This window comes from Brassica rapa, chromosome A05 (genome assembly GCF_000309985.2).
Source record: "Brassica rapa cultivar Chiifu-401-42 chromosome A05, CAAS_Brap_v3.01, whole genome shotgun sequence".
Lineage (NCBI taxonomy): Eukaryota > Viridiplantae > Streptophyta > Magnoliopsida > Brassicales > Brassicaceae > Brassica > Brassica rapa.
In genome coordinates, this window is record NC_024799.2 from 4,509,067 (window position 1) to 4,520,345 (window position 11,279).

The 11,279-nt window shown below is 37.5% G+C and overlaps 3 protein-coding genes across 4 annotated transcripts; 2 read left to right on the top strand and 1 right to left on the bottom strand.

Annotated features, from left to right (window-relative positions):
- The first annotated feature begins 125 nt into the window (after positions 1-125).
- On the top strand, positions 126-3,424 carry LOC103867267 (aspartic proteinase-like protein 2). 2 transcript variants are annotated; one of them, XM_009145319.3, is made up of 11 exons: positions 126-1,191; positions 1,276-1,290; positions 1,368-1,497; positions 1,586-1,836; positions 1,907-2,134; positions 2,213-2,375; positions 2,457-2,530; positions 2,600-2,696; positions 2,776-2,839; positions 2,922-2,993; positions 3,076-3,424. In XM_009145319.3, exons 1-11 carry the CDS (start codon positions 926-928, stop codon positions 3,228-3,230), a joined length of 1,515 nt encoding a protein of 504 aa, XP_009143567.1. In that variant the 5' UTR covers positions 126-925; the 3' UTR covers positions 3,231-3,424. The 2 variants fall into 2 exon arrangements, with proteins under 2 accessions (XP_009143567.1, XP_009143568.1); XM_009145320.3 differs by lacking the exon at positions 1,276-1,290.
- LOC103867266 (protein CHUP1, chloroplastic) lies at positions 3,367-5,268 on the bottom strand. The gene is made up of 2 exons (XM_009145318.3): positions 4,276-5,268; positions 3,367-3,969 (listed from the first exon to the last, which is right to left on the bottom strand). Exons 1-2 carry the CDS (start codon positions 5,017-5,019, stop codon positions 3,499-3,501), a joined length of 1,215 nt encoding a protein of 404 aa, XP_009143566.1. The 5' UTR covers positions 5,020-5,268; the 3' UTR covers positions 3,367-3,498.
- Positions 5,269-5,540: 272 nt separating this feature from the next.
- LOC103867268 (late embryogenesis abundant protein ECP63) lies at positions 5,541-11,152 on the top strand. The gene is made up of 3 exons (XM_033291049.1): positions 5,541-8,989; positions 9,055-9,143; positions 9,445-11,152. Exons 1-3 carry the CDS (start codon positions 8,261-8,263, stop codon positions 9,536-9,538), a joined length of 912 nt encoding a protein of 303 aa, XP_033146940.1. The 5' UTR covers positions 5,541-8,260; the 3' UTR covers positions 9,539-11,152.
- Positions 11,153-11,279: the final 127 nt, after the last annotated feature.

The window sequence follows — 11,279 nt, forward strand, 5'->3', positions numbered from 1 at the left end:
TATGGTTCGTTGACGTGCCATTTTGAATCAAAGACTAAAGACGCGAGACTCACCTGCAAGTCAATTTTTAATATTTAAGTTTTAACTATATTCATTTTATGTTGTTGTGAATTACCTACCATTTACTCTTATTTGTTTATTCATTGCTCCAATTTGTTACACAAACGGTTGTTTAGAATCATGGTTTAAAATAGAATATTAAACCATCTAACGAAAGAAAAATGGTTCATTACTAATGGACCATGTCGTGTAGAAGCTTCTTATGACTAATTTAGTAAGACTCAGTGAACCTAACCCTTGCTCAGATCAAATGTCTTTTTTACTTCTACCAATTTTGGGAACAATCTTTATACTTCCTCATGGTCAAAAGATTGTCCAAGATTGGCGTATAAGAAAGTTTTTATCTTGTTATAAAAGAAAGAAGAAGAGACAAAGAATCTCAGTTGGTCCGAATCACATGCTCTTTTACCAACATCCGTTAATTTAAACTTGTTTCCCGGTTTCTATATTGCTCTAATCACTTTCTTCTAAATTTCTGAAGACTGATAATAAAATTATGTAAAAGAGAAAGAAGATGAATGAAATACGAAAGTTATATTTAGTTATGTAAGGAACCCATCTTACCCATCGTTAATTTATAAAAATTGTTAAAGAAGATCCAAAACCGAACCAAACCGAAACTAAACCGGTAATTTCGGATTTATATAGATTTCTCTTTTAAGTCCCTCATCAATCTCCGCTAAAACATTTTTAAGAACGTCTCTCTCTCTTTCTCTTTCTTACTTTCTCTCTCTCTCTCTCTGACAGTTCTTGTTTTCTTGTCTCTCCCTCCGACTCTCGATGCGAAGAATCGAGCAAAGTTGTCGCGATTAGTAACTTTTGTCTCGTATCGAGAACACAACCAGAACCCCAACAAGCTACTTGAATGCCTATCTCTCACTCCTTAACACCGATGTTGTTAGCAGTTGCGGTGGCCTTCGCGGCGGCGATCACTACCTTCGCCTCGCCGTTAAAGATTCTCCCTTTACAAAGGGCTTTCCCCTTAGACGAGCCAGTTGACCTGAACGAGCTCAGAGCCCGCGACAGTGTCCGCCACGCGCGAATCTTACTAAGCAAAGGCGGTCGCCAGAGCTCAATCGGCGGCGTCGTGAACTTCCCAGTCCAAGGCTCCTCCGATCCTTTCCTCATCGGGTAATCAAAGGAGTTTCCTTTTTTAGAAAGCAGTCCACTTTGATTTGATTTAAAAGAAGAATCGTTTTCTTTTGTGTGTTGCAGCTCCAAGACGACTATGTAAATGTCAAAACATTATGCACTCTCTCTCTCTCTCTATTAAATGTGATATATATAAATAATGTTTTATTTGTTAGGCTTTATTTCACAAAGGTGAAACTGGGTTCTCCTCCTACAGAGTTCAATGTTCAGATTGATACTGGAAGTGACATCTTGTGGGTTACTTGCGGCTCTTGCTCTAACTGTCCTCGCTCTAGTGGACTTGGAGTAAGTTAGTTAGTTAGTTTTACACTTTCTTGTGTGGGAATGGGATCAAATGGGCTTTATCTTTTGTCTTTGATTTTTGTTTTTTCAGATTGAGCTTCATTTCTTTGACGCTCCTGGCTCCTTGACTGCCTCCTCCCTCACTTGTTCGGATCCGGTTTGTTCTTCGGCTTTTCAGACAACAGCTGCGCAGTGCTCCGAGAATAGTAACCAGTGTGGTTACTCGTTTCGTTATGGTGATGGAAGTGGGACTTCTGGTTACTACATGACTGATACGTTCCATTTTGATGCTGTTTTGGGAGAGTCTTTGGTTGCTAACTCATCTGCTCCCATTGTCTTCGGGTGAGGGATCTTTTTCTTTTCTTATCAAAGTGTTTGAATGAGAGTGTGTTAAGCTTTGTTTCTCAAACAGGTGTAGTACATACCAGTCTGGAGACTTGACGAAGTCAGACAAAGCGGTGGATGGGATCTTTGGTTTTGGCAAGGGGAAGTTATCTGTTGTCTCTCAGCTGTCTTCACGAGGGATTACGCCTCCTGTGTTCTCTCATTGCTTGAAAGGGGATGGTAGTGGAGGTGGTGTCTTTGTCCTTGGCGAGATATTGGTACCAGGGATGGTTTACAGTCCTCTCGTCCCATCACAGTAAGCTCTCACCAACCCATTTAGTTTCATTGTATTATGCTGTCACAAGCTGATAAGAATGTGTGTTTTCATCTACAGGCCTCACTATAACTTAAATCTCCTGAGCATTAGCGTTAACGGAGAGATGCTGCCTATCGATGCGGTGGCGTTTGAGACTTCGAACACACGTGGTACTATTGTTGACACGGGAACCACTTTGACGTATCTGGTGAAAGAGGCTTATGATCCCTTTCTCAGTGCTGTAAGTTTTGTGACTTATCTGGTGATTATGAGAATATTTCTTTCAAATCAATGATGGTTGTTGTACTTTTATCATCTGCAGATATCAAGCAGCGTGTCTCAGTTGGTGACACCGATCATGTCTAATGGAGAGCAGTGCTATTTGGTCTCGACTAGGTATGCATTCTTCTCTGTAACTTCTAAGCTAAGAGAGAGTTCTCATGGTTTTGGTGTGTGTTGTTGCAGCATTAATGATATGTTTCCTCCGGTTAGTCTCAATTTTGCTGGTGGTGCATCAATGATGTTGAGACCTCAGGACTACTTATTTCATTATGGTTTCTATGTAAGCTCTTCTACTAGTAGCACTGAAACCTTTCTGCTTCTATATGTAATCTATTAACTTAGTCTCTTCTATCTATCAGGATGGTTCGTCGATGTGGTGCATTGGATTTTCCCAAGCTCTTGAAGAACAAAACATTTTAGGAGGTCAGGCATTGAGCTTTAAGTTATTGATGATTGGCTTGTTTCCCAACAGTGCGTTTACATAAATCCTGTTTTGTTTTTGTAGATCTTGTCCTTAAAGATAAAGTGTTTGTGTATGATCTTGCTCGGCAACGGATTGGATGGGCAAACTATGATTGTAAGTAAAAATCTTTGTCACAGTCATATCATTTAGCCAAGAATAGTCATCTAAACTTCATAAACTTGATTTGTTTGAACAGGTTCGATGTCTGTGAATGTATCGGTAACTTCAGGAAAGGATATAGTAAACTCAGGGCAACCATGCTTGATGATCTCAAGAAAGGACATGGTTTTGAAGTTGTTCTCTAGCATCTTACTGGCTCTTCTTCTTTGTACTTTCTTCTCCTTGACTTAAATCTATAGAGTTTCATGTTTTGTTTTAGAGTAGGTCATGCTGATTCTTTTGGCCATTCGCACATCTTCTCTGCTGTAGTTAAGTAGATGTCTTTTTAATTGTAGATAGCTCTACTTGTGGCCTTTAGAAGTCTTACTTCTGTAAAACCTTGGTTTGTTTTATTTTCATATTTAATATATAGGCTTTTTATTTCAGTTCTTGGATACATTGCATAAATCAATTTTCATGACACTGAAAGCTATTCTTGTTAAGCAAGAGACTGTTTCATTTACACACTAGAACAAGATCTTCTTGAGTGAAACATTTGTTCATCCTCAGGCTCCACCTTCAAAGAGTGTCTTCCAAAACATCTTTCCTCTTGCTTTGTTGATCTTCCCTTCTCATTTCCTTCAACCCATCTCTTTAGCTTCTTCATCAGCCTCTTCCTCCTCGAAGTTTCGGTATGATGCTCATGATGATCATCATCATCATGATGGTTATTCTCTTCATGATGCTCATGATCAGCTACTACTGTCAATGGAAGAGCCTCTGCTTGTTCCTCCATTTCCAAGTACTCTTGCAAGTTTCTATTTGGAGAAAATGCTACTTCCTCATGACTGGTTTCATTTCTCATCACCTTGTGCCTCAAACAAGCATTGCTCCATCTCAGGTTAATCACTTCCTTCACTCCATTAGCAACATCCTTCTTCAAATCCTCACACTCTTCTAACACCCTTCTATAATCTTCTTCACTCACCATCTTCACAAAAGCAAGAAAAAAGCCAATCATTAGATTTGGATAGTGCTCTAGTAGTCGGTTTAGGCGGCGGCTAGGCGCCTATTTAGTCAGTAAATCGGATATGAACAAAATTATTTTCTCAAATCAATCTTTTCAAAAGAATCGGCATAAACGTTCAAAAAATTGGATCTAAACAAAATGATTTTTTTTCAAACCATTTTTTAAAAAAGAATCAGCATAAACATTCAAAAAAATCGGTATGTTCGCCCTACCAAACAATAATATTCTATAAAGCGCCTGACCACACTTTTCAAAATCAATACTTACCTCCACTGACTTCAAGGACACTTCTTTCTTCTCCTCTTGCAACACATCAACCCTAGCTTTTAGATCTTTCACTTCACCTTCAAGCTCCTTCACAATGCTGTTCTTCATCTCCAATTCATCAACACACTTCAATAGCTCTTTCTCCACGGCAATGCTTCTCCTGCTCTTCTCGTTTACAAGACGGTATAACTGCTTCCCTCCTCTCCTAAGCTTCTTTGCTTGCTCCTCAAGAAACCAATTCTCTGATCTCAACTCTTTGATTTCTCCCACCAGTTTGAGAAACACAATCACCAAATTTTGGCCCCTCTTGTGTTCTTCCTCCATCGCCGAAAGTTCTCTACGGTAGAAATCTAACTGAGCTTTCTCAAGGCTCAACATGCTTTTATGCTCCATAAGCATGACTTCTTGTTCCTTCATATTACTATAACGTTCGAAACGCAACTCCATCTCGTATTCCTTCCTTTGAAGCTCCTCGAGTCTGGATCTCAACCCTAGAATCTCTTGCTGTTGTTGATCACCCAGGCTCTCTGTATGTTCTTCTTCTTCTTCTCCATCGTTTCTTCTGCTAGATGATGAAGTTGACTCTGGATTGCTTGCGGAAGAAGTCACCTCGTTATCTTCTTTTCGAGACACGAACCTGGCCAAGATCAAGCCAGTTGCTGATAGTACAAGAGCAACACCAACTTTCAGAATCACAGGCTTCATAACTCCTCCTCCTCCTTCTCTTGGACCTGAACCATCCATCTGTTATTATATGTTTATATTCCAAGAGCTTTCTTTCTCACTAATAATGTTTCCTTCTTTTGATTATATGATCGAAGCTCAGAGTAGATAATTGATTGATGGATCTTGTAAGGCTTTGATCAGATCATAATGGTTTTTATATGAGAAACGGTCTTTCTTTTATTATTAACTTTACTACATATACTTTTGGTTGTGGAGGAGACATGTCTTGTAAGATTATTCGTTTCCTTTGGGGTGTGCCTTTTGTTTCCTTTTCATTGGTTTTCTTTAAGTAATTGAGATTGGTTGCTTTTTGACCATTGCTTGCTTTACTCGCTTGGGCATCGGATTCTCCACTTACAAGACGCACGTTTCTACTCCCTCGCACGTAGGAACCTACCTAGATCTGCATGTAATACAGTTATGTGTGCATGCATGTGCTGTTTTCTTTTCTTTTATGTCAAAAATTATTTTCTTATTTAAATGTGTAGTGTTTGAAAAACCAAATCAAAATAAAATAACCAGTAAAAACAAATTCCATTTAAAAACCAAGAAGTATTATCTTGTTAAGGTTAACTAAAATCAAAACCAAGAAGTATATAAAGTTGATCATATACCTCAAAACTAAAGTTTGATGTGGCTAATTCACGGTTAGTTTCTATTTAATTTGAGTATAAATGATTAAGCATATCATAACTAACAAGATCATATGCAAAACGTGACTGATTTAGAAGAGTTGAGATCAATTACGCGTCGTGATGTTGTCGGAGAAATAAGAAAAAGGAGTGGCATTTATATTTAAATATAGAGACGTTCACACATTAGAGCACTTTTTAACGTGATTGCTTTATGTAATTAATATAACACTATAATATGCGAACACGACTAATGTGATTAGCTTGTTAACTAAAAATGTTAACGTGATAAATTTAAATCTTCAATATAGAGCGTAGTCTCTGTCAATAACATGCTAACCTGAATCAAGTAAAAAATATGTGTAGATCGGAACCTGTGGCAAAGAGAAATGAGATGCTAGCCTGAATCAAGTTAAAACATGGGTCAAAAAATATCTTATAAAGTTGTAGGTGAACAAATGTGAATTAGTTAACAGAAAAGCAATTACTTGCGTTCGACCTTGCTGGATCATTTGGACTACTAGCAGGCAATTCATCTTTTTAACTGCGTTAAAGCAAATGCAACTATCTCGTCGTTTCCTCAACTAGATATTGTTTTTAGAGTAGTTCTAAAAGTCTTTTTACTCAACCACGGTTTACATCAACCTTTGATTAAGCTACAGTTATCCTGGTTAGTAATTTTAAATCTCATCAAGTTAAATACCTCCACAGCAACGTTCAGCTCTACTATTAATTCCTCGAGCAACCAAAAGTATCTTATTATACAACCGAGTCAACCGACCATCAATGACTTAAGACCATGAAGACTAAAGATCTATGCATGAAAGGTACACGTGTCGAGGTACATCAAGATAGAATAAAATGAGGTACTCAAGATACGTGTCGCAGGAAAGGCTACTTTTAATTTGGCAGCTCATACTGCTAATCTACCACGTGGAGCCTCCACAGAAACAGACCATTTACTATAAGAAGCAACAAAAGCACCTTAACTGATGAAACTAGTAACAAAAGATTCAAACAAAAATCACAAAGCACTTGAAAATAAGAAAAAAGTTTCCCAGCTACACAGTTTACTATAATATGGTGAAAATCATCCAATATATGAAAATATGTCAACAACTACACGACGTTTATGTTAATACATACCACATATACGAAATAAATAATTATATGGTGCTAACATCACAATCGGATTCAATTGATTTTATATTAAGTTAATGGGGTCGATATGTAATTTATCAAAAAATCAAATTAAAACCAAAAATCGAACCCAACCTAAGAAATAACCCGACCCAACCTAACTAATTACCCGACCAAACCTAAATCTAATTAGGGTTCGTCGATTTTGTTTTTCTGCTCGAACGTTAAAAGTACACTACAAGATTGAGATTATATAACATTACACTACAAGAAAGAGCATCGCATTCCGACGGTCCTCTTTGTTGGGAAGTCCTCGGAAATTACTGACGAGAAATTGTTTTCGGAAGCTTTGACAAAAATTGGTACAATAGTTTGTAGCTTACATGTGAGGCTATCTGAAGCAAAACAGAAATGGGTTCAGAATTTTCTTTATATAAGTGTTCATGTGTGAGTTTATGTGTAGATCTCAACAAGAGAAAATTGAGAACATATATATGTATTTGCAGAAAATCGATTTTAAACTTGAGATTAGATGAGACTAAAAAGATTTGGGCAGGCACTTCACAGATTCTTCTCGTCAACAAAGACAATAATTTTACAGAAGACAAATGTGAAGATGACGATAGAGAAAATGGTTTCGTAGAATATAGGTATATATTATGTTAAGCATTTACTAATTATATGTCGTGGTCAAGTGGTTGGTTCCCTTCGTAATGTTGCCCAGGTCGCGAGTTCAAGTGACAATGGTGGTAATTTGTTCAATTCAATATTTTATTTTTAATAAATATAAAATGACAATGCTATCCTCATCTTCCTCTTATCCTCTGTTCGCGAAACCTTAATTTATGTCCTTCTTTTGTTTTTTTCTTCACAATTTTCACAGTTTATATGTGTTGTTTAATGTAGTTTACTTGATTACAATAAACCATAACCTAATATATATGATTTTAAGCTTTTGACTGAGAAAATTTTGATTTTCATGTAGATAACGAGTTTTTGAGCGATTTGTATTGAAAACTCTAACCACATGTAGCCGCCGATTATACGTCCACGACTTCTGTGATTCTCTTTCTTGTAATGTAATAATCTCAATCCTATAGTGGCTAGTGTACCTTTATTGTTCGAGCAGCAAAACCAAAACGACGAACCCTAATTAGATTTATGTTTGGTCGGGTAACTGGTTAGGTGGGTCGGTTCATTCCTTAGATTGGGTTTGATTTTTGGTTTTAATTTGATTTTCTGATAAATTACGTATTGACCCCATTAACTTAACATAAAATCAATTAAACCTGATTGTGATGTTGGCATCATATAATCATTTACTTCATATATGTGGCATGTATTAACATAAACATCGTGTAGTTGTTGATACGTTCTCATAAATTGAATGGTTTCCACCATATTAGAGTAAACTTCGTGTAGCTGAGAAACTTTTTTCCTTGAAAATATCACAAACCCGTAACTCTAGTTTTACTAATTCTCAAGTAATGGCGTCGGAGAAACAACAAAAGACGGAAAGAGCCGAAGTTGCAGCGAGGCTAGCAGCTGAAGACTTGCATGACATTAACAAACACCATTGCGATAACGTCACGATGTATAAGGTAACGGAGAGAACAGTTGAACATCCACCAGAGCAGGAGAGGCCAGGAGTGATAGGATCAGTGTTCAGGGCCGTCCAAGGAACATATGAGCATGCGAGAGATGCTGTTGTCGGGAAAAGCCATGACGTCGCCGAGTCGACCAGAGAAGGAGCTCAAATAGCCTCAGAAAAAGCGGCTGGAGCCAAAGATGCAACCCTTGAGAAGGCAAAAGACACGGCGGATCATACGGCCGAGAAGGCAAGAGAGGCTAAAGATAAGACGGCAGAGAAGATGGGCGAGTATAAAAACTATACGGTTGATAAGGCGAAGGAAGCCAAGGACAAGACGGTGGATAAAATGGGCGAATACAAAGTCTACACAGTGGATAAGGCTGTAGAAGCTAGGGATAAGACGGCAGAGAAGGCCAAGGAGACAGCCAACTATACGGCTGACAAGGCCGGAGAGTATAAGGACTACACGGTGGAGAAGGCGGCTGAAGGAAAAGATGCTGGAGTGAGTAAGCTTGGAGAGTTTAAAGATAGTGCAGTTGATACGGCGAAGAGAGCTATGGGTTTCTTGTCTGGGAAGACAGAGGAAACCAAACAAAAAGCTGTAGAGACCAAAGATAGTGCCAAGGTAATGATTTTTTTGGGACGTTACATTGTGTTTTTTCATGTTAAGATGGACTATTTCCCTTTTAGGAAAAAATGGTGGAGGCTGGAGAAGAAGCTAGACGAAAGATGGAGGAGATGAGATTGGAAGGTAAAGAACTCAAAGAAGAAGCTAGACGAAAGATGGAGGAGATGAGATTGGAAACAAAGAAATAACCTAATGCATAACCAGATTTCGATCTCTCCTGAATCTGTCTTTTATGCCATTGACAAGGACTTGAGGAACATTATATCAGCAAGAAGAAGAAGTAGTAAGCATTTTCATTCACTCATGTTGATGTGGCTGAGATAAGATTTTTTGTAGGTTGCAATCTCAATGATCCATCTTGTTTTTCTCTTTTTTGCCAAGATGGCTCAAACATAAGATCTTTCTTGTAAAATCTTCTTTTCATTATATGATATTTACATTTTAGCAAAAGACAAAGCACGAGAGGGGTCTCAAAAGACCAAGGAGACTGCTGACTCAGCAGCTGAAAGAGCCCACGAAACAAAAGATTCAGATTCGGTTAGGTAAATATAGTATACGGAAGAGACATTCATTTGATGTTTTGACGTTAATTTATTGTTTGTATCTTTGACGTCATAGGGGAAATGAAGCGAAGGGGACTATATTTGGTGCAATAGGGAATGTGACAGAGGCTATAAAGAGCAAACTGACTATGCCGTCAGACATTGTAGAGGAAACACGTGATCGTGGAAGCACGGGGAGGACGGTGGTTGAGGTCACAGTTGAAGATACAAAACCTGGCAAGGTAGCGGCTACTCTGAAGGCGTCTGATCGGATGACCAGTCCGACATTCAACGAAATCGAAGTTGAAGATACAAAACCTGGTAAGGTGGCGGCTACCCTGAAGGCTTCGGATCAGATGACCGGTCAAACATTCAACGACGTTGGACGGATGGATTATTAGTTTCGGAATAACAGCTTTTGGGCCTGTGTCGGGCCTTTAAAAATATACTTTTAGGGCCTTTGTTTTGGATGGATATGATGTAGCAAATATAGTTTGCTGATATGGAAGTGAATCTTTCGTTACGACTTTTAAGAGGATTAGCTGTCATGTTGAACAACTCGAGTCAACAATTACGACATAGTCTTTCTATTTTTAGCTTAACCAAACAAATGGTTGCCTTAAAGTTTGGGTTACAGATTTCTTGATACCGTAACCGGACATAAGATCACAACACGCCACTACTCAGTGACATCTGTCTCGTCTATACTAGATTTAACAATAGTAAAGGCTTTTTTTGGTACAGGATATTGTCGTGGAAAGAATGTTTCATGTGTATGTTAGTTATAATCCACAACAGTAGTATAATAACAACTTCAGATCTATATGCACCAAAAGTAGTCGGTGCATTTGAATTTATGAACGTCCAAAACTACTTATTAACAGATTTGTGGGATTTGAGGTATATTGACGACGAGATGAGATCTTTGTTTTGGATCCGACGATTTGCCACCACTTGATTCATTTTGATTATTGTGTTACATAAAAAGACATATGTGGAGCCAATGAAGGTACGGTTGTCCTGTTGCTGAAGGTGGGCACGGCCACATGGTTTTGATTAGCCCTTGATCTTGTTGATCAATCACCAGTCACTGACGTCTGTTTTGTTTCTTTTCTATCTGCTTATGGAGCATGCATATACATCAAGCCGGTAACATTCATTTCATTGGTTTCTTTGTTTTTATAAATTCCAGTTGTAAAAAAGTCCAGTTGTATACTGGATTTATAGTTTTATTCTATACATACAATGGATGAAAATGTTAGAGAAAAACAATTTAATAGATTTATAGACTGGTGTTTGGTTGATCACTTATCAAATTCTCGGTTATAAATGCATTGAATATTTTTTATTTATCCCATGAAAGAGAATTGTTTGTATGGTTTAGAACAAGAGAAGCATGTGGCCTAAAATTTTACAACATCAAAATTAATATACTTTTTTTTCAAGATTAACAGAGTCTGGACTAATTTTCGGATTGTACCATCCTAATGTTTAAGGAAAAACATTCTAGGTCAAATAGACATTAAAGTATTTTTGAGTAAACAAAAAAGGAAGAAAATCTTCTTTGTTTTGATACATTGTTTATAATTATTCGTATATTTTTTTCCTATTTTCTCTAAAATTACTTTCTATATATTTGTTATTCTTTGAACTTATCTTATTTATTTTGTCGACTTCTTTGAAATATATGTATGGATAAAAACAAGGCAAGATTACATCGTCAAAAAAATTAAATAGAGAATCAA